Source organism: Leucoraja erinacea, chromosome 13, assembly GCF_028641065.1.
Source record: "Leucoraja erinacea ecotype New England chromosome 13, Leri_hhj_1, whole genome shotgun sequence".
Lineage (NCBI taxonomy): Eukaryota > Metazoa > Chordata > Chondrichthyes > Rajiformes > Rajidae > Leucoraja > Leucoraja erinaceus.
In genome coordinates this window covers 29,437,733-29,465,498 of record NC_073389.1, presented here as the reverse complement: position 1 = coordinate 29,465,498, position 27,766 = coordinate 29,437,733, and the positions used below count along the sequence as shown (strand labels likewise).

The 27,766-nt window shown below is 43.0% G+C and overlaps 1 protein-coding gene across 1 annotated transcript in view; it reads left to right on the top strand.

Moving 5' to 3' along the window:
* Positions 1–27,403, top strand: part of LOC129702779 (phosphorylase b kinase regulatory subunit alpha, liver isoform-like) — a 77,008-nt gene extending 49,605 nt beyond the window's left edge. The window contains exons 23-32 of the mRNA XM_055644754.1: positions 2,606–2,762; positions 3,305–3,384; positions 4,532–4,610; positions 4,711–4,840; positions 8,068–8,169; positions 12,943–13,061; positions 16,343–16,516; positions 18,260–18,313; positions 19,356–19,556; positions 23,370–27,403. Of these exons, the coding sequence (XP_055500729.1) occupies positions 2,606–2,762; positions 3,305–3,384; positions 4,532–4,610; positions 4,711–4,840; positions 8,068–8,169; positions 12,943–13,061; positions 16,343–16,516; positions 18,260–18,313; positions 19,356–19,556; positions 23,370–23,543 (1,270 nt within the window). The 3' untranslated portion in view covers positions 23,544–27,403. The remainder of the gene's footprint in view (positions 1–2,605; positions 2,763–3,304; positions 3,385–4,531; positions 4,611–4,710; positions 4,841–8,067; positions 8,170–12,942; positions 13,062–16,342; positions 16,517–18,259; positions 18,314–19,355; positions 19,557–23,369) is intronic.
* The last annotated feature ends 363 nt before the right edge of the window (positions 27,404–27,766 follow it).

The window sequence follows — 27,766 nt, the reverse complement described above, 5'->3', positions numbered from 1 at the left end:
TTAGTGCACGTCCATTAAGATCTTTGTAGCAATAACTCATTTAGAAGCATAGAGTTGCACAGCATTGAAATAGGCAATTGGGCCCACCACATCAATGCTGACCTTTATGTCTATACTAATTTCACTTCCTGCATTAATTCCATATCCCTCTATTCACTGCTCGAATTAGGTACCTGTCCAGATGCCTCTAAAATGTTGTTACTGTTCCTGCATCCACCAGCCCCTCTGTCAGCTCATTCAAGTTACCTACTGCTCTGTGTGAAGCATTTAGCGTTTAGATCCCCTTTAAACCTCCTCTGTCTCTCAAGCCTGTGCCCTCTAGTTTTAGACAACCGTATCATCAAAAACAGACACTGCTATCGGCCCTATCTATGCTTCTCATAATTGTATTCACTTCATACATATCAACCTCCTTACTCCAGGGAAAACAATCCCAGCCTACCCAATCTCTCCTCATAATTAATGCTCTCCTATCCAGGCAACTTTCTCTGTGCACTTTCCAGCTTGATCATGTCCTTTCTGCAATGTAACAAGAATTGCACTCAAGACTCCATGAGCAACCTAACCAACGTCTCATAAAACTGTAACATGGCATTTCAACTCCTCAGGCAAAGATCCTGACCATCATCCTCATCGCCTGTCGGCCGTTGGGACTGTGTAAACCATGCAGCACAGAAGCAATGCGGAACACTTGACTATCTGCTTCTGAATATCCCCAACCCTAATTTCTTCTATGAGCAATTCTTCTGTGGGTAATTGGTCTTGGGGTTTAAACTACATTTTTTGAAATAGAGTCAGAATCTGGCAGAACATACTGGGATGTGGCTGAACTTCTGTCTTTAAATGCTTCATTTTACCATTGTGATTTTTCTCTACCCAAAATGTTTTTATAAATGCTGTTATTGTACCCTCCCCAACCACTTTATCTGGCAGCTTGTTCCATAAAAGTACCAAGATCTGTGTGAAAAAGTTACCCTCCGGTTCCTATTAAATCTTTCCCGTCTCACCTTTAACCCTATGTTCTAGATTCCTCAAACTCTGAGAAAAAGACTGTGTATTTACCCTATCCATATCCCTCATGATCTTATACACCTCTATAAGACCACCCCTCAATCTCCTACTATCCAAGGAATAAAACCCTACCTCAACCTCTTCCTATAACCCAGTCCCTCAAATCCTGGCAATACCCTCATAAATAGATTCTCCACTCATTCCAGCGTAATGACATCGTTCCTATAGTAGGGTGACCAAAAACTGAAACAAATACAAGTACTGCTTCACCAACATTTTCTTCAACTGCAACATAACATCCCAACCTCAATACTTAGTGCCTTTAAAGATGAAGGTTGATGTGCTGTAATCCTTCTTTCCACCCTGCCCACTGATATGCCATTTTCAGAGAAATATGTACTGCATGGTCTCTCTATTCTGCAGCATATCATAGGGCCCTACCATTCATTGTGGCATCCTACCCTGGTTTGTCTTCCCAAAACAAAACACCTCACCCTTATCTGAATTAAACTCAGTCTGCCATTCCTCTGGCCACATACCCAGCTGATTAAGACCCCACTGTAATTCTTGTTAACCATCTTAACAATCCTTGTGCTTCTTCCAAGTGAGTGGAGGTTTGGTGGGTTTCTAGCCCTGGTTGGACGTCCTCAGTGCTTATTTATGGTGTGCATTTCAAGTCGCATATTGCCACCTGCTTGTTTTAAATTAATGAGGTGACTTCCTAGTCGCCACATGTTTGTAACTGATACCATCACAATATTCAGTCTCAAGAGATTACGTTGTGACACATGCTGCAACCGTCTGGATAGTCAGCATAACCCTACACCACATGTAACAGTAGCGTTTTGAAGAGATATTATCCCCTTATCATAAATAATAATCAATCAAGGAAATCATGACTTATTAAAACTAATATTGATCTATTTGTTTTACCCCTTAAGCTAAATACTGTTTATATTTTCCAGTCTTGTTGTAGCTTCCTGTGTAATGGCCTCCGCATCTCCCAATCATTCTCACATTGATGTTTGTCTCGAAGCTCTCTGTGACTCTTTGTGTGTCCACTCGTCAGCACAGACAAGGTGGGCCAAAGGGCCAGTCTCCATGCTGTGTGACTCCATGACTGCATGATCAGGGGTGGCATGTGAAGTCCTTCATAGAAATGGTTGTGCATCCTTCAGGAAATGATAAGGAAGGATTCCAACACCCAAACCCCCACATCTTCCAATCTCTCCACCCAGTACAGGAGGCTTCAGCTGTGTCTCAGATCTGCATACGTTTCTTGTACAAAATCTGCTGCCTGGCCACCCTTTCCCAACGCCAGGTGCAGGAGGTCATTATCCCCTTTTGTTGACCATTGGAGCTCCCATACTGAGGTTTTGACCATTGGACACCCCATGCTGGGGTTGAGGATGGAGGAGCGTGGGATTTGGAAGTAAGCGTAGATGTGTGCGTGGGGATGAGAGATTATTGGGAGGACGAGGATGGGAGCTCGAATCTCCAATGATGTTAAATAATTAAACTATTCCCAGTGCAAGCACAGCCCGATGAACAATCTGCACCAAGGGACAATTCTTCCTCCTTTTCTCTAATTCAGGGGCCCTGACTGGGACACAAATATCGGGGGACAGAGTGGTACTACGGTTCGGAGCCTCATGACTGAGCTGTATGGTAAAGCCGGCCAAAATCGCGAGTGGGGACTGATCCGCTACATCTCCGGCCTGCTCAGGAAAAGGATTGAAGTCCTCGCTGAGGTAGGTGCACCACCTGCTGCTCTCTGCTGAACTGTGGGACTGTGCGGTGAGGCTTCTGGAGTAACTTGTCCACATCTTGGACTGAAACCTGTCCATGGGCAAAATGCTGAAACAAAGTAACTTTAAGCCTCTCGAAGACATTGTAGTTGCGTTCTCAGATGGTTGCTGGGAATCATCTTGCATGTGGTCGGTGGGACAGGGTTCTGCGAGTTAGTGAAGACACAAGAGACAGCAGATGCTGGAATCTGTTGCAAAAAGCAAATTGCTGGAGGAACTCAGCGGGTCAGGAGCACATCCTTGCTCACCACTTTATACTGTCTATCTCCCCTCCACACCCTCTGTCCTGATAAACGGTCTCAACAAAACGTTGACCACCTGATCCGCTGAGATTCTCCAGCGTTTTGAGGTTTAGTGCTTTGAGTAGGGAATGCAGGTGTTGAGATTTGAGTGGAATTGGATGAATTCCTGCACTTGCAGTGCAGATACTTTCTCCAGCATTATTTGGTTTGCCGCTTGAAACTGACGATCTGCTCTGGGTGTAGGCCTGCACAGACCTTCTGTCGCATCAGAAGCAGCTGACGGTGGGTCTTCCCCCTGAACCACGCGAGAGGATCATCACAACGTGAGTATTTGATGGCTTTTGATGGTTTCATTGAACAACCTCCTCCGATGCGCTGGTATGTGTGCCTGAGATCCAAAGGCATGTTGTGTCAAAATGCACCCATGCCTGAAAAGGGGATGCAATCAGAATCCACAACAAATTTAAATGGGGAATTGGATAAATACTCAAAGAAAAATGCGCAGGGCTGTGAGGGCTGTAAGTAGAGAACCCTTTTAGTCAGCCAGCTCTGGAATTAGCCTGGTCCTCCCCTACATTCCCCTCCCTCACCCCTGCAGTATGTTCTGATTAGTAACCACCAGTACTGGAGATTTGTGGCTATGAGAAAAGATTGGATGGACTGAGGTTGTCATCTTCGTGATGGAGGACACTGAAAGAGGTCTTAATGAGGTGTCTAAAATTATGTGCTTGGACCAATTAAATAAGGAAGGATCGTTTTCCTTTAGCAGAGGGATCAAAATCCAAGGGGGGCAATGTTTAGAGTAATTGGTCTAAAGATTGAAGATGAATTGAGGAAGGTTTATTTTTCACCCAGAGGGTGGTGGACTCTGGGTCTCGCTGTCTGAAGGGTGGTGCATGCAGAGCCCTCATCATGCTTAGATAGGATCTAGATATGTGTGGGTGAAGAGAGGTGAGCTGCAGGGGGACAGGCCCAGTGCTGGGGTTAAGTTGGAGATTCTCTTTTGACTGACGTAGAAACAATGGGCTGATTGGTTATTATCTGCATTATAAATTGTGTATGATTCAGTGCTCCACAAACCTGTCCCCTGGCTGGGTCCAGAATGCCTTGCCTTTCAGATCAGTCTGTTTGCATGCACCTCTTTTTTTTCTCTACATTCTAACTCACATTTGCTCAGATTAAACTCCATCTTTTTTTTTCCATCCATTTCTGTGGCAGATTTATGTCCTCCTATATCTTGCCTTCCTCACCGTCCAATTTTGGTGTGGTCTTGCTAACCAAAGTCAAAGTTATTCACAAACAATGACTAGCCTCTGTTATTTGTTTTTTACATTTTTAGTTTCTATATCATATTCTAAAAGTGTTTCGTTATGAAGTGTGTATGCTATCAAAACAAGATGTTTGCAAGTATTCAGAATCTATTCCATGTGCACCTGAAGTTACTGGAATGTGTTTGTTTTCATTACCCAGCCCCCTGCCACCGGATGAACTGGCAGAGCTTATTTACGAGGCAAGTGGGCAAGACATTAGTTTGGCAGTTCTGACCCAGGTACCATCTCCATTGGTGTTCCTTTCTGGAAGGATGTTGTTCCGAGTTATTCCACTGTTGTCATTTTCTCACTCTTGCACCTTCTCTGTATTTGCATTAGGAAATCATGGTCTACCTCGCGATGTATGTGAGGACCCAACCCTGTCTCTTTGCAGAAATGCTCAGGCTGAGAATTGGGCTCATCATTCAGGTGATGGCCACAGAGCTTGCTTATAGTCTCAGTTGTTCAGGTACGAAAGTATAAACTGTTCAACGATACAAATGGTACCCAATGCACCTTTCGGCATTTTACTGTTTGAGTTAACCCCGCATCTTCTGAAAGCTTTGATGTTCAGAGAAATAACATTGTGGTCTCGACAAATCAGCAGTCTGTCCCTGCTAGAATTTAAAAGAATCCATGCACTTTCATGAACTGACATGGTGGATGCAGGGAGGCTGTTTCTCCCAGTTGAGACTGGAACCAGGGATCAGATTCTGACCAAGCAATAGGCTGCTTAAGACTGAAATAAGAAAAGTCTCTTCATCCAGAGTGAAGCTCTCTGCCAGTGAGTCTGTGAGGCTCCATAACAGTTCATTTTAAATAGGCATCAATAGATTCTGGGATCTTCAGGCAGTCAAGGGAAATTAGGATATTTCAGGAAAATGGCACTGAGGTGGGAGATCATCATGATCTTATCAAATGCCTGATTAGACGGATGGTTTGCTCCCACTCCTATTTCTCATGCTGTGTTTCAACGTGTACAATGTGTGACTATGCATTATAGCATGCACATACTCCCTCATTATCTTTAATGAAAGGAGAATGGGCAGACAAATAAGAGCAAAAAGAGATTTTTGCATTTTACTCTTGCATTTACTCTCCATGCCCTGTATGGTGTGAGGATCAGAGGCTTCACCGCTAGTCATGTTGTTCCACAAAGAGTAGTGGTGTCCCTCAAAACCTGCCTAACCCTCAGCAACATCAGCTGATCTGAGCTTGGCCTTCACTCCCTCCCTATTCCCCAGAACTGTGTGCTTCCCATTCACCAAACATCTGTGTACTCAATGACAGGCTCCATCACTCCCTGGCGTAGAGAATTCTGCCGGTTCACAACCTCATCCTCGTCTCCATCTAGAAATTGAAGTAGTAGAGATTAGATGATTGGGCTGTATGTGTGAAAGGTCAGGTGGTTGATGGTTGGTGTGGAAGGTTAAGTGGTTGGATAATGGGGTGGAAGGTCAGGTAGTTTGGATGTTTCTCCCCAAAGGATTTCAACTTTCCTCTAATATTCCACCATTATTGAGTTACTTTTAATGCTTTCTACCATGAAGGCAGACACAAAATAATTCCTTGTGTTACTTTTTCAATTCCGCTGTGTTATCTCTACTGTTCCTTTTCTATTCATTTATATTTCTGTTCAAGTTCGTACTGCCTGTTTTTATATCTATTTGAACATCACGCCTTTTTTTTGGTCATCCCTTGGTTCTTTCAAAAATGTATCCAATTTTTGGCAGCAGTGTATTCATTTCAGTTTGAGCTGTGACTGGATCGTCCTTTTATTTCTCAAAAGAATATAACCTTGTTAAGAATGATGGAATACTCCATTAAATGTCTGCCGCTGCTTATCTACTTTTAAAAATAGTTACACAATCCACATGTTGATGATTTGAGAACAATATAACTGTCATTATTGTGAGACCATTTTCAGAAATATCTCGTGCTATCCACTGGGTCATTTTAAAGTGTTTAGTGGCCACACAAAGCAGACAACTGATGGCAGTGACATTTACAAACATATTTAATACAATACAGTACAGGAACAGGGTCTTCAGTCCACAATATCTTTGCTGAACATGATGCTACCATCAACCCCTATCTGCCTGGATGTAATCCATATCCCTCCATTCCCTGCATATGTATGTGCCTATCCAAAAGTCTCTAATTTATTTCTTATATTTTGTTTTGACATAGTAGGAGCCCATTCTGCTCCTACTACTTCTCAGAGCCACATTCACAGAGTCCGGAAGTGGCGGCGCTGTTAACAGCTGCGGCTCGCCTGCAGTCCGTCTGTCTTTACTTTTTTCTGTTGTTTTTTTTGTCTTGTTTTGGTTAAGTTTTAGTTTGTTGGGTTGTGTTAGAGGGGGTGGAACATGTTCTCTGTCTCTTCCTTCGGGGGAATGCGACTTTTTCATGTCGTATCCCCCTTCTCTGCCTCCGTCTGCGCTGAGGCCTAATGGCGGAGCTGGCGGCCTCCAGCCTCGACCTACTCCGAGGCAGCTCAGAGCCAGCCAGGACTTAGCCACAAAGTTTTCGGGGCTGAGTCAATGGTGGCCCGACTGCTGTATCGTAATGGTGTTCTCGGCGGCCTGGGGCTGATGTTAACCCGGAGCTGGGGCAGCGGCCTGGAGCTGGGGCAGCGGCCCGGAGCGGAGGCGGCGGGACCTATATCATCTCCGGGACCATAAGCATACGGCTATATATCTATGTTATAAGTATATCTATAACCCTTTATCAGTTCTTGGAATTAAACATTGAGGGAATGCTGTTATATCAACATGTGGTGTTGCCACCTAAGTGGGACATTGGAAGGAGCACAGGTGGGAGGAGTAGGACTATCTTAGATGTTAACAGTTTCATTTTCACAGATGTTGTCTGACCTTCAGCATTTTCAGCTGGGTAACCACAATGTGCTGCAAATTTGCAGTGGTTGAGACAGGAGGAGTAACACTGGAGGGGAACTTGGTACCAAGGGCAATAGTTTCGCATTATGTATGCAAGGCAGACATAAAGTGCCAGTCATAATTATTATACAGATGAAAGGATCATTCAGTGTCGCTTTAGGGTTTGGGAAGGTTAGGTCTGTCACTGAATATGTTCGATCCAGGATACGAGCTTGTGGGTTATTAAGGGTGGTTTTGAGACTGACAGATATAACCTACTCTGTGTCTCAATCGCTTAGCTACAAAGTTTTAGTCAATGTAATTCCTTGCTAAATCTAATGATGTTTCTCTGGTATGTTAACATTTGTCGTTTATCCTCACAGGATCTAATCATACTTATATATCTATGTTATAAGTATATTTGAAACCCTGAATCTGTGCCCTTTTGACATGAAGAAACTTGTACATCACATTTTAAGTGGAAAAGAGTTTGGCGTGGAAAAAAGTGGTCAGTGCTAACTTCATGTTTATGACCTTCAGTTTTCAGTTAACCAAATTGCTGCAAATTTCAGTTTTTGAGACAGGAGGAGTACTGTAAGGGAACTTGGAGGATTTTTATGCCATTTTCTAGAAATAAGGTGAAAGGATACTACCTGGTTTGGGTTTGGGAAGGCAGTTTCCCTGACCTGGTGGGAAGATTGTGGGCTTGGTTTGGAAGATATATAAGCTGCTTGTGTCTCTCATTAAGCTACAGCTGATGAAACGCCAAATGTAAATGTAATGATGTTTCAAATTACATTCTCGTTTATCCTCACAGGAGAAGAAGCTTCTGAGAATTTGATGAATCTGTGCCCTTTTGACATGAAGAAACTTGTACATCACATTTTAAGTGGAAAAGAGTTTGGCGTGGAAAAAAGTGGTCAGTGCTAACTTCATGTTTATGAAGTTGTTACAAATTAAGTGTTTCTTTTTAAATTACTGTAAGTTGGAGGATTTTTATTATTTTCTAGAAAATCAGTAGCACTACCTGGTTTGTATCTTTCAATTTCCCTGACCTGGTGAAGATGAAGGCTTGGAAGATAGTCTTTGTATTTCATTCACCCTTTGTGTGCCAGTCACTAAACCAGCATCCTCTCATCCACACACTCACCCTCTCACGAAACAGTCATGGTATAATGTGATGTGCTGGGGATCCCTCATCAATACCCGCCTGAGAGTGCAGCCTAGCTGGGTTGATGGGCGTCAGTATGTTGTGAGTATTGAGTGGGCTGCTTCCGAGCTAATGAGCAAATTGCAGTCCTTAAACGGCAATTCTGAAATGCAAAATTGTGTTGTTATTGGTTATTATTGTCATGTGTGCCAAAATGTATTGAAAGCTGTTGTTTGCATGCTATCCACTTAAACCAAATCATACTATACATGAGTACAATTAAGCCACCTTCCCCAATTTATTTTTACGCCAGACAGGAATGAACAATTTTTGGAGTTCATCCATGTGGTCTTTAAATCTTTGCCATTGCATCTCCACCGTCAACCCTCATCTAAGTATCTGCCTAAGTATCATTTGCCAGTCTATCCTAGCCAAATCCCATCTCATACCATCAAAGTTTCCTTTCTTTATGTTCAGGACCCTAGCCTCTGAATTAACCGTGTCACTCTCCATCTTAATGCAGAATTCCACCATATTATGGTCACTGTTGCCTAAGGTGCTTTGAACAACAAGATTGCCAACTAATCCTTCCACATTACACAATACCCAGTCTAGGATGGCTTGCCTTCTAGCTGGTTCCTCCACATATTGGCTTAGAAAACCATCCCGTTTTCTCCAGAAAATCCTCATCCTCAGCGTTGTTACCAATTTGGCTAGCCCAATCTATATGTGGTTAAATGCTTACAGCAAACTCTGATCGAAGCCTAAAATCTCCACTGCACAGCAGTTGTGAATGGAACACCTTCCATTCATATCTAACCAAGGGCATGTTTACAAGTTAAGGAATTATTCACAGAACTAGTTCGTCTCATGGACTTCTGTTTTTTTTTAAATATTACTGCAAAGTTCTTTTCAAAAGACAAAGTGATTCAGAATGTGTGAACTTACAGAATTCAGAACTTACAAAATTCTTAAGGGGTTGGACAGGCTAGATGCAGGAAGATTATTCCCGATGTTGGGGAAGTCCAGAACTAGGGGGCACAGTTTAAGGATAAGAGGGAAGTCTTTTAGGGCCGAGATGAGAAAATCATTTTTTACACAGAGAGTGGTGAATCTGTGGAATTCTCTGCCACAGAAGGTAGTTGAGGCCAGTTCATTGGCTATATTTAAGAGGGAGTTAGATGTGGCCCGTGTGGCTAAAGGGATCAGGGGGTATGGAGAGAAGGCAGGGAAGGGATACTGAGTTGGATGATCAGCCATGATCATATCGAATGGCGGTGCAGGCTCGAAGGGCCGAATGGCTTACTCCTGCACCTATTTTCTATGTTTCTATGTGTGCACACACAACAAACTATTGTATTCATTTTCTTCCCATTTGGTAATTTCTTAACCAATATACAGAAATGCTACACTTGTCGCTTTACCTCCCCTCTTGACTCCATTCAAGGACCCAAGCAGTCTTTCCAGGTGCAGCAGAGGTTTACCTGCACCTCCTCCAACCTCGTCTATTGCATCCGCTGCTCTAGATGCCAGCTGCTCCACATCGGTGAGACCAAGCGTAGGCTTGACGATCGCTTCGCCCAACACCTCCGCTCGGTTCACAATAACAACCTGATCTCAGCACTTCAACTACCCCTCCCATTCCGAATCTGACCTTTCTGTCCTGGGCCTCCTCCATGGGTGAGGACCACCGTAAATTGGAGGAGCAGCACCTCATATTTCGCTTGGGCAGTTTGCGGTATGAACATTGACTTCTCTAATTTCAGGTAGTCCTTACTTTCTCCTCCTCTCCTCAACTCTCCCTCAGCCCACTGGCTTCTCCTCTTCCTTTCTTCTTTCTTCTTTCTTCACATGTGGTTAAAGTGCACATTGTCAGATTTTAGTAAAGGCCATTTTTATACATTTTGGTTTCACCATGTTGAAATGACAGCAGTGTTTATACATAGTCCCCCCATTTCAAGGCACCATAATGTTTGAGACACATGGCTTCACAGGCATTTGTAATTGCTCAGGTGTGTTTAATTACCTCCTTAATGCAGGTATAAGATAGCTCTCAGCACCCACCATTCTTTTCTTTCCTTCGCCTTCAATCACTTTTATTGCTCAAATCAACATGAGGACCTCGACTTCTAGCCAATGACAGTGCCCTCCATAATGTTTGAGGACAAAGACCCATCCTTTATTATCGGTGCTCCTCTGTAGCATACTACATACTGAGATTTGTAATTGAAAAAATCACATGTGGTTAAAGTGCTCCAGAGGGCATTGTCAGATTTGTAGTAAAGGCCCTTTTTTACCTTTTTGGACTTTCACACAGTTCCCGCTGAAATGACAATCAGTGTTTCATACATACATTTCCCACCCAAGGCACCACAATGTTTTGGGACCGACATGCAGATGGTCACATCTACAAGTTTGTAACTGCTCAGGTGTGTTTTTAATTGCCTCCTTAATGCAGGTATAAGAGAGCTCTCAGCACCCAGTCCTTCCTCAGATTCAGATTAAATTTTAATTGTCATTGTCAGTGTACAGTACAGAGACAACGAAATGCATTCCTCCAGTCTTTCAATCACCTTTGTAAACTTGTATTGCTGTTTATCAAGATGAGAACCAAAGTTGTGCCAATGAAAGTCAAAAATAAACTATTCTATTCTATAAGCCATTATGAGACTGAGAAACAAGAATAAAACTGTTAGAGACATCAGCGAACCCTTAGGCTTACCAAAATCAACTGTTTGGAACATCATTAAGAATAAAGAGAGCTTACTAGTCACAAAGAGACTGGCAGGCCAAGGAAGGCCTCCACAGCTGATGACAGAAGAATTCTCTCTGCAATAAAGAAAAATCCACAAACACCTGTCCGACAGATCAAACACTCTTCAGGAGTCAGGTGTCTATTTGTCAATGACCACTGTCCGCAGAAGACTTCATGAACAGAAATACAGAGGCTACACTGCAAGATGCAAACCACTGTTTAGCCGCAAAAATAGGATGGCCAGGTTACAGTTTGCTGAGAAGTAACATAGAAACATAGAAATTAGGTGCAGGAGTAGGCCATTCGGCCCTTTGAGCCTGCACCGCCATTCAATATGACCATGGCTGATCATCCAACTCAGTATCCCGTACCTGCCTTCTCTCCATACCCCCTGATCCCCTTAGCCACAAGGGCCACATCTAACTCCCTCTTAAATATAGCCAATGAATTGGCCTCAACTACCCTCTATGGCAGAGAGTTCCAGAGATTCACCACTCTCTGTGTGAAAAGTGCTTAAAAGAGCAACCACAGTTCTGGAAATAGGTCTTGTGGACAAATGAGACGAAAATTCACATGTCAGAGTGATGCCAAGAGTAAAGTATGGAGGAGAGAAGGAACTGCCCAAGATCCAAAGCATACCTCATCTGTGAAACACGGTGGTGGGGTGTTGTGGCCTGGGCATGTATGGCTGCTGAAGGTACTGGCTCACTATTCTTTGATTGATGCTACACTGCTGATGGTAGTAGCATAATGAATTCTGAAGTGTATAGACACATCCTATCTGCTCAAGTTCAAACAAATACCTCAAAACTCATTGGCCAGCTGTTCATTCCACAGCAAGACAATGATCCCAAACATATTGCTAAAGCAAAAGAGGAGTTTTTCAAAACTAAAAAATGGTCAATTCTTGAGTGGCCAAGTCAATTACCCCATCTGGACCCAACTGATCATTTATTTTGTATGCTGAAAAGAAAACTGAAGAGGATTAGCCCCCAAAGCAAGCATAAGCTAAAGATGTCTGCAATACAGGCCTGGCAGAGCATCACCAGAGAAGACACCCAGCAACTGGTGATGTCCATGAATCGCAGACTTCAAGCAGTCATTACATGCAAAGGATATGCAGCAAAATACTAAACATGACTACTTTCATTTACATGACATTGCTGTGTCCCAAACATTATGGTGCGTTGAAATAGGGGACTATGTATAAACACTGCTGTCATTTCTACATGGTGAAACCAAAATGTATAAAAATGACCTTAATTAAAATCTGACAATGTGCACATTAACAACATGTGATATTTTTCTATTACAATTCTCAAAAAGTGTGGAGTACAGAGGCAAATAAATAAATGATGGATCTTTGTCCCAAACATTATGGAGGGCACTGTTTTCTCAGTATGTGGGCCATGCGTTCAGATGGAAGGGCCCAGAGCTCAGAACCACTCTCGGTAGAATTAACAACTTTTCCTCCTAAGATTCCTCCAGCCAGTCCTGATATAGGGTCTCAACATGAAGTGTCGACCATCTCTCATTGTCTGCAGATGTTGTCCAACCCGCTGAATTGCTGAATTCCTCCTATTTTTTCTTTAACATTCAACATTAGGAGAAGACCAACATTTGTTCTTCTCCTAATATCTTGTTATATAGTCAGCAGTGTCCTTGTGAAGTGCCTTAGGATGTTTTTATTATGTTTGAGGATCTATGTCATTGTAAGTGATCATTGTTGCTGACAATATTTTTAACATACATCAATCTAATAGTCCACAATGTTTTCTGTTTTCAAGTTCGACCGATCGATTCCACTGGCATCAGTCCGGCCATTTCCATCCATGAAGTTGGCCACACAGGGGCAACAAAAACAGAGAGGACAGGCATCAATAAGCTAAAGAGTGAGATGAGACAGGTATGTCAATATCAAAATATGAATGTCAAAAAAAAACTGCCAAGTGCCAGTAATAAAACCTGAAAATTGTGGAAACGTTCAGCAGGTCACGCAGCATCTGTGAAGGGAGAAACAGAGTTAACGTTTCAAGTCTGGAATCCTTTGTCAGGATTAGAAAAGAGGGATCCTAATCCTGACAGGATATGAAAACACATGGTTTTAATTGCAAAGAAAGTGGAGAGGATGGATAGAACAAAGGAAATCATATCTATATTACTAAAAGTCTGATCTTGACCACTTCCTGGTGTTCTGTATATTAATTTTAGAAAAAACACTGCCACCTACGGCTGTGATTTTTGGCCACCTTACTCAGAGTCCTCCTCCGCTGCACAGAACAAGAGGATTTTTCCCATCGATGAAAAATAAACGAGTTATTAGTGTTTAAAAAATGTTGAGATTCTCTCTCCTGAAGGCCACGCCCCTTCCGGAGGGACTATAAAACCCAAAAGTGTTGAGTGCTTTAGTCAGTCACTGCAAGATGGGGGAGCGAGAGGGTCACCTCTGTCAGTCTGAGCTGTGAATAACACTGAACACATGTTTACTAAACTGTGAGTGGTTTTACTAACCTGTCAGTGCCCTGAATGGAGGAGGGTGAGGTCACGACTCGTTGTCTTTAGTGGCATTGTACCCTGCTTGAAATGGTATGAAACTGCACTTGATTTGGTGGCCTTGCACCCTGCTTCAAATAGAATTTCAAGGAATAGCCGTGTCAATTGCCAGCTCAAGAGCCGTGAGTGAGTGAGCTGCCAGCACAACAGGCTTGAGTGACTGAGCCACCAGCCAAAGTATCCATTCGGCCCACAATGTCCATACTAGCCCTCTGGAGACCAGTCCCTTCAGCCCCCAAAACCCCTACCAGCACTCCAGAAAGCTTCCCCTCCCCCCCCCCCCCCCCCACCACTGGCCACCAATATTGGAATTGGTGGAGAGGTGGAATATTGCGTTGGGGGACCAGCCCTCCTGTGTGATGCTGGGACCCAACGCCCCCCCCCCTCAATCTCTACCCCCCCCAATCCTACCCTCCTCTCTCTACCCCCCCCCCCCCCCCCTCTAGCTGCGCCAGCGCAGTTGGGGGTTTGCGTGAGTGGATAGGGCGGGGGTTGGGGTAAAAGGAGTGAATGAATAATATTAATATAATATCAAGGGGGGGTGGGGGTTATGTGTGGGGGGTGGTTAGTGTGTGTGTGATGCCGAAGGCCGCCTAGCCCCTCCCCGCAACCACGGGTTGAGGGGATGGCACCCAACGTGTTCCCCTTGGTCTAGTATCTCTTAAAGGTGGAGACCAATTGGGTTGATGTGGTGGTTAGAAGCACATTATGTTGCTTTATCCGAGTCATGTGTTGGTAATAGCAGGGCTATGGGTCATGACCAAAAGGGATGGCTGTAATAATGGAGAGAGAAAAACTGAGCTAGGTTCACAGAGGCTGACTGGCAGAAAGGACCAATTTTGATATAGATAGATAGAAAGCAAGATTCTTCAGGTAGGAGACTTCAAGTCCAGAAAGTTGCAACACGCCCATAGAGGAGCTGAGGTGTTGTCAAGCTTGCATTGGATTTTATCTTACGAGTGTGGGAAGCCACGGACAGCGAGGTCAGAGTGGGACGGGGAATCAAAGTGATGGGCAACAGCCAGCTCACAGTCCTCCCTGTGGATTGAAGACAGGAGCTGCATGATGTGCATTTGGTTCCTGCAATGAGAAGAAACCACGTTGCGAGCACCAATGCAGTGCAGTGATTTGGAAGAAGTGAAAGTGAATCACTGCTTCACACAGAGGCCCTCTGGATTGTGGAAAAAGTTCATAAGTAATAGGAGCAGAATTAGGCCATCCGGCCCATGGAGTCTACTCTGCCATTCAATCATAACTGATCTATATTTCCCTCTCAACCACATTCTCCTGCCTTTTCCCCATAACCTTCGACACAGTACTAATCAAGAACCTGTCAACATCCGCTTTAAAAAATACCCCAAAACGTCCTCCACAGCTGTCAGTGCAATGAATTCCACACATTCACCACCCTCTGGCTAAAAATATGCTGCTGCATGGGAAATAGCATTAAGGTGGAGTGGGTGGCAGGGATGGAAGTGGGGACTAGGGAGCCAGGAGAGCAATCCCTTCAAATTGTTGAATGGGGAGGAGATGTCTGATCCATCTGTGATTTTGGCTCATTTTTTCTCCCTCCATATCTGCACTTTGGCCTGATGATCATGTGATATAGCCCTGGTATTACCAACACACAAACACAGACAAAGACAGTCTCTAACCTTATATTTGCGGTTTAACTTCTGCCAAGTGAGCAGATGCTTTAAAGGTGCTGTCTTATGTAAAGCCCATCTAATTTGTAGGTAACATGACAGTAAGTTGACGAATACATGGAATGCATAAGTGTTCAACAATTGAAATTTTGTACTCGCACTCAGCTGTTTTCCAGTCGCCAATCTCACCCAGTATTTCATGATTTTTATCCTGCGCCTTTTTTATTAAAAAAATACATTCTCATTAACTTTTCTAAATCATCTCCATGTTTGAGAGTGTTCTGAGGAGCTGGCTGGTGTGGCCATAGAGACATGGATCCTCACGTTGAGGCCGTGACCAGGTTGGAGTTTCCCTAGTTTAACGTGTTCCAGGAGATTGTATCTCCATAACCAATCATTAAGTTACACCCTAGGTCCTATTTAATCTAATCACTCTCACTTTAAAACCATGTCCTCTAATTTTTAATTCCTTGACCCTGGAAAAAAGTGGTGGATTCCACTCATGATTTTATACACCTCTGTAAGATTCTCCTATGCTTCGAGGAATAAACTCCCAGCCTATCTAAACTCTCCCTATAGTTAAGGCGAAGTCCTGCCCTCCTCCCTATAAATATTTACTGTACTCTTTCCAGCTTAATGGAATCTTTCCTATAGCACCATGGCCAAAAATGAACACAGTACTCCCAAATTCAGCTTTACCTCTGACTTGTACAACTGGAACACAACTCCCCAATTTCTATACTCGGTGCCTGACTGATGAAGGCCAGTGTCCCAAAAGCCTTCTTTAGCACCTTGTCCACCTGTGATACCACTTTCAGGAACTAAGTACTTGCACTCCTTTGTTCCTTTGTTCTGCACACCGACCGTTCACTGTGAAAATACGACCCTATCGTGTACCATTGTAGCAATCCAGGAAACACATATGTTCAGAATGGTTTCTCTTTGCTCTTCCACTTCTCTGCAGCATGTACTGTTTTCCTTGTTTCAGCAATGCAGCAACCCCTCGTCTCCCACCGCCAGCTCATCTCCAGCCGGCTTCTTCGGCGCCACCTTGAATTGGGACGAACGCCAGGGTCAGTGGCTACGCAGACGGCGTCTTGATGGAGCCATTAACCGAGTGCCCATGGGCTTCTACGAAAAAGTCTGGAAACTTCTACAGAAGGTGAGTTCTGGTGGTGAAGGTAAATGTGGAAGCAAGGTTGCACAAAGAGAAAACTGTCTTTCACATTTACAAGGTGCCTAAATATTTCATTGGCTGTCGTGGGGAAATGTAGCAGCTAATTTGCATGTCAAAAATTCCCACAAAGAGCAAAAATACTGATTTCATGCATATGTACTCGATTTTTGACTTGTTTATATTGATGTATAGTATTGTCTAATTTGATTGGATACCCTGCAAAACAAAGGTTTTCACTGTACTTTGGTACAAGTGACAATAATAAACCTAAACCTATGGGGGATGTAAAGAGCCTTCAGGGCGATCTGGACAAGCTCAGTGAGAGCGGGAGAACATGGAGGGTGGAACAAATGTGAGGTTATTCACTGGTGAATATAACAGAGAAGCAGAGTGTTCATTCAATAGTGAGAGATTGGGTAGTGTTGATGGTCAAAGAGACCGGTATGTTGCACACTAGTTAGTAAAGGCCAACCTGTAGGAGCAGCAAGCCAGTGAAGGATGGTATTATGTAATGAGAGAGGATACATGAGAATTCAGATGCTAGAGAATCTGGATCAACAAAATACCTGCTGTTCGAGCAGCATCTATGGTGAGAAATAGACAGCTGATATTTTAGGTCTGGACTGGAATGGTAGAGGGGATTTAGCCTGTACAAAGAGGCAGAGGCATGTTCATAAAGTGATAGGAGCAGAATTAGGCCATTCGGCCCATGAAATCTACTCTGCCATTCAATCATGCTTGATCTATGCCTCCCTCATAACCCCATTCTCCAGCCTTGTCCCCGATACTCCTGACACCCGTACTCATCAAGAACCTGTCAATCTCTGCTTTAAAAATACCCAAAGACCAGGCACGTGCAGGAAGATGGTATTAAGGTAGGAGATCAGCTATGACCTGGACAACTGGTGGAGCAGGCTCCAGAGGCCCAACGCCGACTCATGTTCCTTTGATTCATTACCTGTTGGTTGAACGTGAACGTTGGCAGATGTCATTCTTTTGTTTCTATTGTTATATTCTCATTTGTTTCTCTCTGGCCAACTCTGGTATTTTAAGTTGTTATATTGTTGAGGGTGTAATGTTCTGCCGGATGTCATGCTGGTGAGAATAAAAAAGAAGAGCTGTTGGCTCTCCATTTGCTCCAGGTTCCAGCATCTGTAGTCACTTATTGGTGAGATGTTGTGTTTTTCCGGATTCGATATTGGTGCAGATACCGATGTTACCATGACATGCCCAGCTGGATCTACACAGCCAACTCCGATCATTTATTCACGGTTCCTGAGAAGCTGGCTTTGTTTTCAGAGTGAATAATGTTAAGTGGAAAATTAAGAGGTGTTCAGAATTATGAAGTGTTGATAAAGTGTAAGGCAGAAACCATTTCCATTGGCAGAAGTTTTAGGAACCTGTGGATGCAGATTTAAAGCTGTTGTCAGAACTCTAACTGGGAGACAATTTATTTTCAAATCAAACTGGTTATGATCTGGAATCAATAGTACCTCTAGAAAAGAGGAGCAGCAGTAGACCACATCTGGGATAATGTTTACAAAGAGTAGGCAGAGACTCGGTGGGTGAGACAATCACCTGTGTCATGTACACACACTGCAACACTTTTACAGATGGCAACTTCAAAAACGCCTCTTCACATTATCTCCTTTAAAAATTTAGCATAAATATTGAAATGTGCAAGGACAAAAGATATGATTTTAATCCTTGACTTACTTATGAATTTAGTGCCATGGACTTTCCATTGATGGCTTTGTACTTCCTTCTTCAACCACAAGAGAGGTAAGACACACTATTTCAACGTCACTGATGTGGATTGCACAGGTATTGTGTATGGGTCATTTCTGCATCAGTAATACTCCTACCTGTCAGTTCACACATTGGCACTCCTGTATTTTAATATAAAACCTGCACAAAGTGCAAGGGTGTTCCAGTAATGAACACTTTCACAACTCGGGTTAGTGTAATGAACACTTTCAAGACTCAAATCTTTTTCTTCTTTGCAACAGCACTGGTAACTGAAGTTGCGTATGTTATATGTGTGATAAATTAGGACTAGCTTTCTAATTAATCTCAAGTGCACACGTGTCTATAGATTGGTTATCACGCAATTGGTTGTCAATTTCCATGGCCTTCCCAGTGAAATTAATATCCTGTGTTCTAAAGAGTCTGATTACTGCAGGGAAGTTACATTAAATCAAAGACAGTTTATTTTATGCTTGTCTATTTCTATAGTAATTTTTAAGACTACCTGACGTTGGTGTATCTGCAAAATTAAGTATTGTTTCAGTTTTGGTCAACCTGCTATTGGAAATATGCTATTCAGATTGAAAAATTTCTGCGTCTCTGGAGAGAAGGAATGGGTAACGTTTCGGGTCAAGACCTATCTCCAGACTAAGCCCTCAGTCCTTAAGTCTGAAGAAGAATCTCGACCCGAAACGTCACCCTCTCCTTCCCTCTGGAGATGCTGCCTGTCCTGCTGAGTTACTCCAGCATTCTGTGTCAAACCTTAGACTGTTCCTGATCCATGTCCCAAAGATGAATAATGGCACAGCCAGGATCTGTCACAACAGCACAAAATATGGTCTGGATGGCATGGTATGATTTATTGGAACTTTAGGAATGTTCATTTTTTATGGTAGAACTAATCAACATTCTTTATCTTTGTTCACTTAGCAAATCTAAGGAAAGTGTAAATGTTCTCTTTGAAAATTGCCGTGCCTTTTAAGGAAAGAAAGTTGTTTAAAGATTAGAGGAAGCATTTATTTCATGTCCGGTCATTAGCTGTGGTGGGATATAACACTTTATTTGGATTCATTTTAAGATGACTCCCCAAGAGATCAAGTTTGCCGTCCATGTGGAGTCTGTTCTGAACCGTGTTCCTCAGCCTGAGTACAGGCAGCTGTTGGTGGAGACGATCCTGGTTCTCACTATGCTGGCAGAACTGGATGTCCACACCGTTGGTGGAGTCATCTGTGTGGACCACATCGTACACATGGCCAATGAGTACTTTTTGCAGGATCAGGTAACTGGTGGCAGCTGATTTCAAATAAAATGCATATACAGGTGCACAACCTTTTATCCGAAAGCCTTGGGACCAGACACTTGTCGGATTTCGGACATTTTCGGATTTCAGAATGGAAGATTTTTAGCGTAGATTAGGTAGGTAGCGCGGGCGGCTTGAAAAGTCTGGAGCAGCTGCCTCCTCCCCGGAGACCGGGAGAATCATTGCATAAATGTTAGTCAGTTAGTTTGGAGGGATTTTATGTGGTGGTGGTGGTGTAGGGGTGAAGGGGGAAACTTTAATTCTTAGTCCCCTACCTACCTGGTCGGCGACTCCCAACCTCGCGGAGCTGGGGGTTCCGTCCGGCCGCGGGCGGCGCCGGTTGTAGCTCCGACCCCGGCAACTCTACCCCTGGCTGCGAGGCACTCCAAATCCAGCGCGGCCCGCGGCCGGACATCCCAGCTCCGAGAATGTCGGGAGTCGGCGGCGTCGCAGCGCTGGGATACCAGCGGGGTGCGGGCAATGCCTTACCGGGTCGCCGTGCGGCAAGCTCCGGAGCGCTGTGGCCGCCTTCTTCCAACATTCGCGGAGCGTCGCTGGATTTGGAGCCGCGGAGCTGGGGGCTCCGTCCGGCCGCGGGCGGCGCCGGTTGGAGCTCCGACCCCGGCAACTCTACCCCTGGCTGCGCGGCTCCAAATCCAGCGACGCTCCGCGATGTTGTGTGTCGGCGGCCACAGTGCTCTGGCGCTTGCCGCACGGCGACCCGGTAAGGCATTGCCCGCACCCCGCTGGTATCCCAGCGCTGCGACGCCGCCGACTCCCGACATTCGCGGAGCTGGGGCATCCGGCCGCGGGCCGCACTGGATTTGGAGCGCCTCGCAGCCAGGGGTAGAGTTGCCGGGGTCGGAGCTACAACCGGCGCCGCCCGCGGCCCCACCGGCCACAGCGCTGCGGAGCTTACTGCAAAGCGACCCGGTAAGGCATTGACCGCTCCCCGCCTCTCCGACCAGGTAGGGGACTAAGAATTAAAGTTTACCCCTTCACCCCCCTTCACATAAAAGCCCTCCAAACTAACTGACTAACATTTAAGCAATGATTTACTTATGTTTAATCGTCTCCCGGTCTCCAGGGAGGAGGCAGCCGCTACAGTAGTACAGACCTGGGTTGACCGTGGGTCGTTTTGGGTCAAGTTTGGCGCCAAACGCGAGCTTTGGTGCGCAGACGACATCTGGAAAAAATGGCCGGTTTTCGGAGCTTTTCGGTTTCTGGAACTCCGGATAAAAGGTTGTGCACCTGTATTAACATCGTTTTCACATAAAGATTACAAACGTTCCATCACAGAGTGAGAATTTTGATGGTGAATTCATTTGAAAGTCAGCAGTATCCCATAGTGGTATAATTGAAATAGTCTCCATAAAAGCCTGCAATTTCAAGCTATTTTGGAGGTCATTGTCCCGTGAGCTTTGTAACTGATTCTCAAAACCTTACCTGCTTCAATCTATTACCATGATCCCGTGCCAAATTTTGTTAGCTTTTCAACAACTTTTCTTGTGCTTTCATGAAATGTGAAGCCTGATACTGGATTGTGTGGACCATGGAGCATGTGCTGAAATGTGAAGCAACACATTTCAATGGTGTGGCATTCCAGAATTGTCACACCATCTCCCCAGTCATAAACATGGAAGTGTCTCTGGAGGGTGGTGAATCTGGGGAATTCTTCGCCACAGAAGGCTTTGGAGGCCAATGGATATTTTTAAGGCAGAAATAGATAGATTCTTGAATAGTACTGGTGTCAGGGGTTATGGGGAGAAATCAGGAGAATGGGGTTGGGAGGGAGAAATAGATCAACCATGATTGAATGGCGGGAAAGAGTAGACTTGATGAGCCGAATGGCCTAATTCTGCTATTACATGACCTTATGAAATTTTACATCAGCTTAGACTTCGGAAAAGAAATTGCAGCAGTCTCAGAAAGTTGCTTCCTGCAGTTCACCATTCTACCATCTTGTAATAACTAACCACACACCACATGAAGTGCATGACAATCCAACAACCACATTTTAATGTAAATCTTAAAGTAGATTTACAAAATCATTAGATAAACCTCCAATGACTGTTAATATTGCCTAATTTTACTGATCCTGTTGGTGAAAGTGTCCCTGTAAAGCCGACTCAGTGAGAGAAAACTATTTCTTTCACAAGAAGTTTTGATTCAATTAATGTTTGATTTAGGTGAGTAGGAAGAAGAACAAAATGAACTAAGTAAATTGGGCGGATTTGCAGATAGTGAAGATGGTTGTGAAAGATTGCAGCAGGATCTGGATCGATTGGCCAGGTGGGCTGAGGAATGGGTGATTGAATTTAATACAGAAAATTGTGAGGTGTTGCATTTTCCGATGTCTAACAAGGGCAGGACCTATGCAATAAATGGTAGGCCTCTGGGGAGTGGTGTAGAGGAATCTAGGAATGCTGGTGCATGGTTCTTTGAAGGTCGAGTCGCAGGTACATAAGGTGGTCAAAAAGGCTTTAGGCACATTGGCCATTAGTCAGAATATTGAGTATAGAAGTTCAGTCTGGGCACGATGTTATAGGAAAAAGATTGTGAAGCTTGAAAGGGTTCAGAGTATATTTATGAGGATATTGCCGGGACTAGAGTGTGTGAGTTATAGGGAGAGGTTGAGTAGGCTGGGTCTCTATTCCTTGGAGTGCAAGAGGATGAGGGGTGATCTTGTAGAGATGTACAAAATCATGAGAGGAATAGATCAGGTAGATGCACAGAGTCTGTTGCCCAGAGTAGGGCAATCGAGGACCAGAAGACCAGGTGAAAGAAAAGATTTAATAGGAATCTGAGCGGTAACTTTTTCACACAAAGGGTGGTGGGTTTGCCAAGAAGTACTTAAAAGAGCAACCACAGTTGTGGAAAAAGGTCTTGTTGACAGATGAGACAATTCACATATCAGAGTGATAGCAGGAGCAAAGTATAGAGGAGAGAAGGAACTGCCCAAGATCCAAAGCATACCACCTCATCTATGAAACACTGGTGGGGGTGTTATGGCCTGGGCATGTATGGCTGCTGAACTCACTGGCTCACTTATCTTCGTTGATGATACAACTGCTGATGGTAGTAGCATAATGAATTGTGAAGTGTATAGACACATCCTATCTGCTCAAGTCCAAACAAATGCCTCAAAACTCATTGGCAGGCGTTTCATTCTACAGCAAGACAATGATCCCAAACATACTGCTAAAGCAACAAAGGAGTTTTTCAAAGCTAAAAAATGGTCAATTCGTGAGTGGCCAAGTCACTCACCTGATCTGAACCCAATTGACCATGCCTTTTATATGCTGAAGAGAAAACTGAAGGGGACTAGCCCCCCAAAATAAGCTAAAGATGGCTGTAATACAGGCCTGACAGAGCATCACCAGAGAAGACATCCAGCAACTGGTGATGTCCATGAATCACAGACTTCAAGCAGTCATTGCATGCAAAGGATATGCAACAACATACTAAACATGACCACTTTCATTTTACATGACATTGATGTGTCCCAAACATTATGGTGCCCTGAAATGGGGGAGATTACATATAAACACTGCTGTAATTTCTACATGGTGAAACCAAAATGTATAACAATGGCCTTAATTAAATTCTGACAATGTGCACAGTAACATGTGATTATTTTCTATTACAAATCTCAAATTGTGGAGTACAAAGGCAAATTAGTAAATGATGGGTCTTTGTCCCAAACATGGAGGGCACTGTATATCCCATGAGTTGGAACTGTCCAAGTGGCTTTTTATAACATCAGATGCAATCCTTCTGTTTTCATTCCAGAAATCCCTTGGAGCAGGTGATTCAATTTTAGAGATGGACACAGCCACAAGAATCTGCAATTTGTTCTATGACAGCGCTCCAAGTGGCAACTACGGAACCATGACCTATCTGACCAAAGCAGTTGCCTCCTATGTCCAAGACTTCTTACCAAATACTGGCTGCTTCCTCCAGTAGAGCAGTGGCCCGTGAAGCAGTTAACAGCATGAAGAGCTTCCTCATGATGTTATTTTATGCTTCAGCACTGTGTTTTAACTGAACATATTTCGGATCAAATTATAACCAGATGCAATGACGCATGGGATAATATGGAATATTGTTTATCTAAGGCTGTTATTTATTTGACTCGGTTACAATAACTTCTTTGCATGTGGCTACTGACTGACACGCAAAAGTCCACTCACTCACAACTGGCAGCTCCCAAGATTTATATTTATAATTGACTTGCATCGAAATCAGCTCAAGCATGTAGTGAGAAAAATGATTACCAAATATGTTTGAATTATCTTCTGTGCACTGGATTCTATGCACTGTACCTACTATTTCCATTGTGGTGTAGCAAGATTTATGAAGCTCTGATAATTTACAACTTAAAATTTAGAGGTACATAGAGTTTTGCTTTCTATTAACAAATCTGAATAATAATGTAGCTCAATTAGTTTCAGTGCTTAATGGTGATTTTTGGCGAGTGAATATTTACAAACTATCTTACGCATGTCCAGGCAGATTGTGTTTGCAGTATAGAAATTATATACAACGGGTGGAGGAACAATAAAACATCAACAGTCTCAACTTCCAGTGAAAGTTGACTTGGACATTTGCTAATCAGGAATCTTACTAGACCATGTTAAGGTACAATTTTGTACTGCACAAGTGTGGGGATAGGAAAATGAGAGTTTGTTTGGCTTGAATGAGCTTATCAGAGTGAAGCCAAACTATGCATTAATGAATGTCTGAATTTGCCCAATGCAGTTTTAAAATGTGTTTCCCAAATGAGATTTCTATCTACTGTATTAAACTAATATCAGTGCATCATTGCACTAATATGATTCTGTCCCTTAGGGTCAGTAGTTTATACATACGGCAGAAATTTGGTTTCAGGGTAGTGTAATCTAGGTATGTATAAATACCAACCAACTGTGTCTCATTGTTTCCGAAAAAATAAATAGTTCATATGCACTGAAAAGCTGTTTACTGTTTGCGCTGTTGGCTGTAATTTAGCCTGATCCTTGCTCGAACAATGTTTTTAATGGAAAATGTGCTTTTATTTTTAGTTGTATATTTATATTCATAGCAAGTAAACCTAAACAAAATGTTACAATATGAATATGCTGCTGCAATCTTATTTCAAATGAATTGCTCATGGTTCAGTATGTTATTTGCAGTTGTAGAGATAAAAGTGGCCCATTGTCCAGGTAAACAGTACAATCACCTGTAGTACAGCTGGCCATTAGCGATGAGTAAGATGCAGAAGCAAACACCCCCCATGGAGAATGTTACTGTGATTATTTACCATCTGTGAGAAGATGGAAAACTGAAAGTGTTAAAGCATTTATTCAAATACATTTTTTATGAAAGCCAAAACACCTTATGACTGGAGTAGTGGTTCATGAGTTGGAGGTTGCATTACCAGTATTCAAGCTCAGGCTGTGAATGGCCATACCCCATGGAGACCATGTGCATTCCAAAATAAATGTGATGCATGGCAAGCTGAACGTATCCATGTAGGTTAAGGGTCCACTGTCTCTGATTTCCTCCACTACTCTAGTACAATGAGATATCTCCGTTGCTCTATGGACCTTCCCCAAATTAATTTGCTTCACCAATGTCCGTGCTAGTGTTCTGAAATTTCCTCCTTAAACCTCTTCCCCCTCCTTTAAAGTTCACAGTTCAGTTTTAATCGCCATCCTAATGTCTTCATAATTGTATTTGACAATGCCTCTGCCAAGGCCCCATGATGTACTAATACACTGTGGATGCAGGTTTAAAAAAAAATAGCTCTGTGAAGGTAATCCTATAGAGGTGTCTGTTAAAATGGAATGGACATTCCAAAGCAGACAATAACGTACTGGAGGAATTCAGCAGGTCAGACAGCATCCGAGGAAGGAAAGGACAGATGACGTTCCAGGCTGGGATCCTCTTTCAGATAGTCATCAGCCTAAAGCATTATCTCATTATGTGCTCTCTGATCTTGGGTATTCCAGCATTTTCCAGATGTGTTGCATCCATGTTATTTTGTTCCAAAATTAGGGTGAAAGCTCCCATTCTCCACAACAACTCAAAACTTATGAATGATTTTGTTTCTTGGAGGACTCTTGTTCCTGGAAGAAATCTACATGCAAATCACTGACCATGACGTAATAATGAGAAAGAAGCCTTTGAGAGCGTGGTCACCATCTGTGAGCTGATTACATGCTCTACACCTCAGTTAGCCACTAATCAGAACAGAACTCTGTTATATAAACAAAATGACCATGCTCTAGTCTCGATCAACACTAGAATGCTGGAATAACTCAGTGGGTCAGGCAGCATCTCTGGAGGAAAAGTGTTTCAGGAAACCAGCATCTGTAGTTCTTTGTTTCTAGATCTGCTTCATAGAGCAGAACCCGGAAATTAATATTGAAGTTACTGCTACACCTGCTGGCTTTAATGCAAAGACTGTCCCAGCTTTTCACAGAAGCAGGTAAACTAAAGGAGACATTAGGATAGGTGTCTTAAGGGTAGGGAGTGGTGCAGAGAGGTTAAAGAGAAGAATCACAGAGACTCACCACAGCAAACTGGCTCTGTGTGAATGTCTGCAGGTTTTTAGTTTAGTTTATTAAAGGTAAATTGTCAGTTTTTGTAATGGCTAAGAACAATACCCCCACCACACAAGAGGGAGGCGACGTACATTACAGCTGTATTTATTCCTTCCCAAGACGACCAATTTTGTTTTACTATGTTGATGAAATGGGTCTCATGTAATATTTAGACACAAGGACTGCAGATGCTGGGATTTTTAGTGAAGTAAACCAAACCACTGGAGTCATTCGGCAGGTTAGGCAGCATCTCTGGAGAACGTGGATAGACAACGTTTTGGGTCAGAACTCTTCAGACTGGAACTTTGTATTTTTTGATCATCTAATATTTGTTGCTGTTATCTTTATGACATTAGGATGGCATTAAAGTTGGATTGTTTAGAATTCCTCTCATTTACCTACAAGGTTCCACCCTCATGTAGCCCCAATATATTAAGTGGAAATTGGTCTTAGTTGTTTGAAGCTTGTATTCTGGAAGTTTATGCTGCTATGAACAATAACTTGGCCCCCGAGTGAAGCGATTGTCTTTTCAGTTTGTAAAAGTAATGCAAAAGTAGAGAAAACAAGCCATGTTGAATATGGTGCAACACTGAGTATACTGATCAGAGCTGTAGACAGGGTCTCGTTGCCTCAGCTGTGCAGTGCAGCGTTTTGTTCTTGAGTGAGAGGGCATAGACTCTGCATCTAACATCAATGCCAGGAACCAGCCAACTAATGAAGGCAGAACAGTTTCTACTATTCCACTTACAAAGCATCTTGCAGGCTTTCACTCAAAGTCCAAGGAGCTATTTTCAGAAATGATTGATTTTCTGATAGTTTTGTTAAATGAATAAAATATTATGCATCAACCAAAATCTAGGTTATGACCGTTAGTAATAAACTCGTGTATTTACCAGCAAATTTAATGCACTGAAGAAAAACATTAACCAAAAGACACAGATATTACAAAGTAAATATCTTTGCAGATGATAGGAGAAGCAATTTTGATAAACTGCGACAAGTAAAATAAAGATGAGATGAGAGTGTGTGCTAATGATTTATACCTCTTTGCCTGATATACATTTTAAACATTTCCTATTCCTAATTCCAGTTATTTTCAGTTGAGATGCCACAACTGTTATCTGATGAAGGTACAGTACTGACTAGGTTTTAAATAATTCTAACCAGCAGGATATTTTTGCATTTATGTTGCTTATGTCCTTAAGCTTGTAAATAAAATGAAAGAACATGCATCATTAATTTCTCTCGTATTTACTTTGTATTTTCTTAATATTTGGCTTGGTTATTTAGAACTGATTTTCACTTACAAAAATTACCTAGTTACAGTGATTAATATCTTTTGTGAATGAGATTATAGCAACCAAAAACATACATTTATTTAATCTAGTGAAAAGTGAGAATATATTTTTGTGCTCTTTAAAGTTTCACATTTTTCCAGATGTGGTATTTGGATGGAGAAGCTCTCAGCCATTACTGGGTAGCCATTGTGTGGAAATTGGAGATTTACAATCTACATAACGACCTCCTAAATTTGCTCCCTTGCTTCCTACAAAGTTCAAGGATGCACTGGGTCAGGCCCTGGAAATGTATTCACTTTAAAGT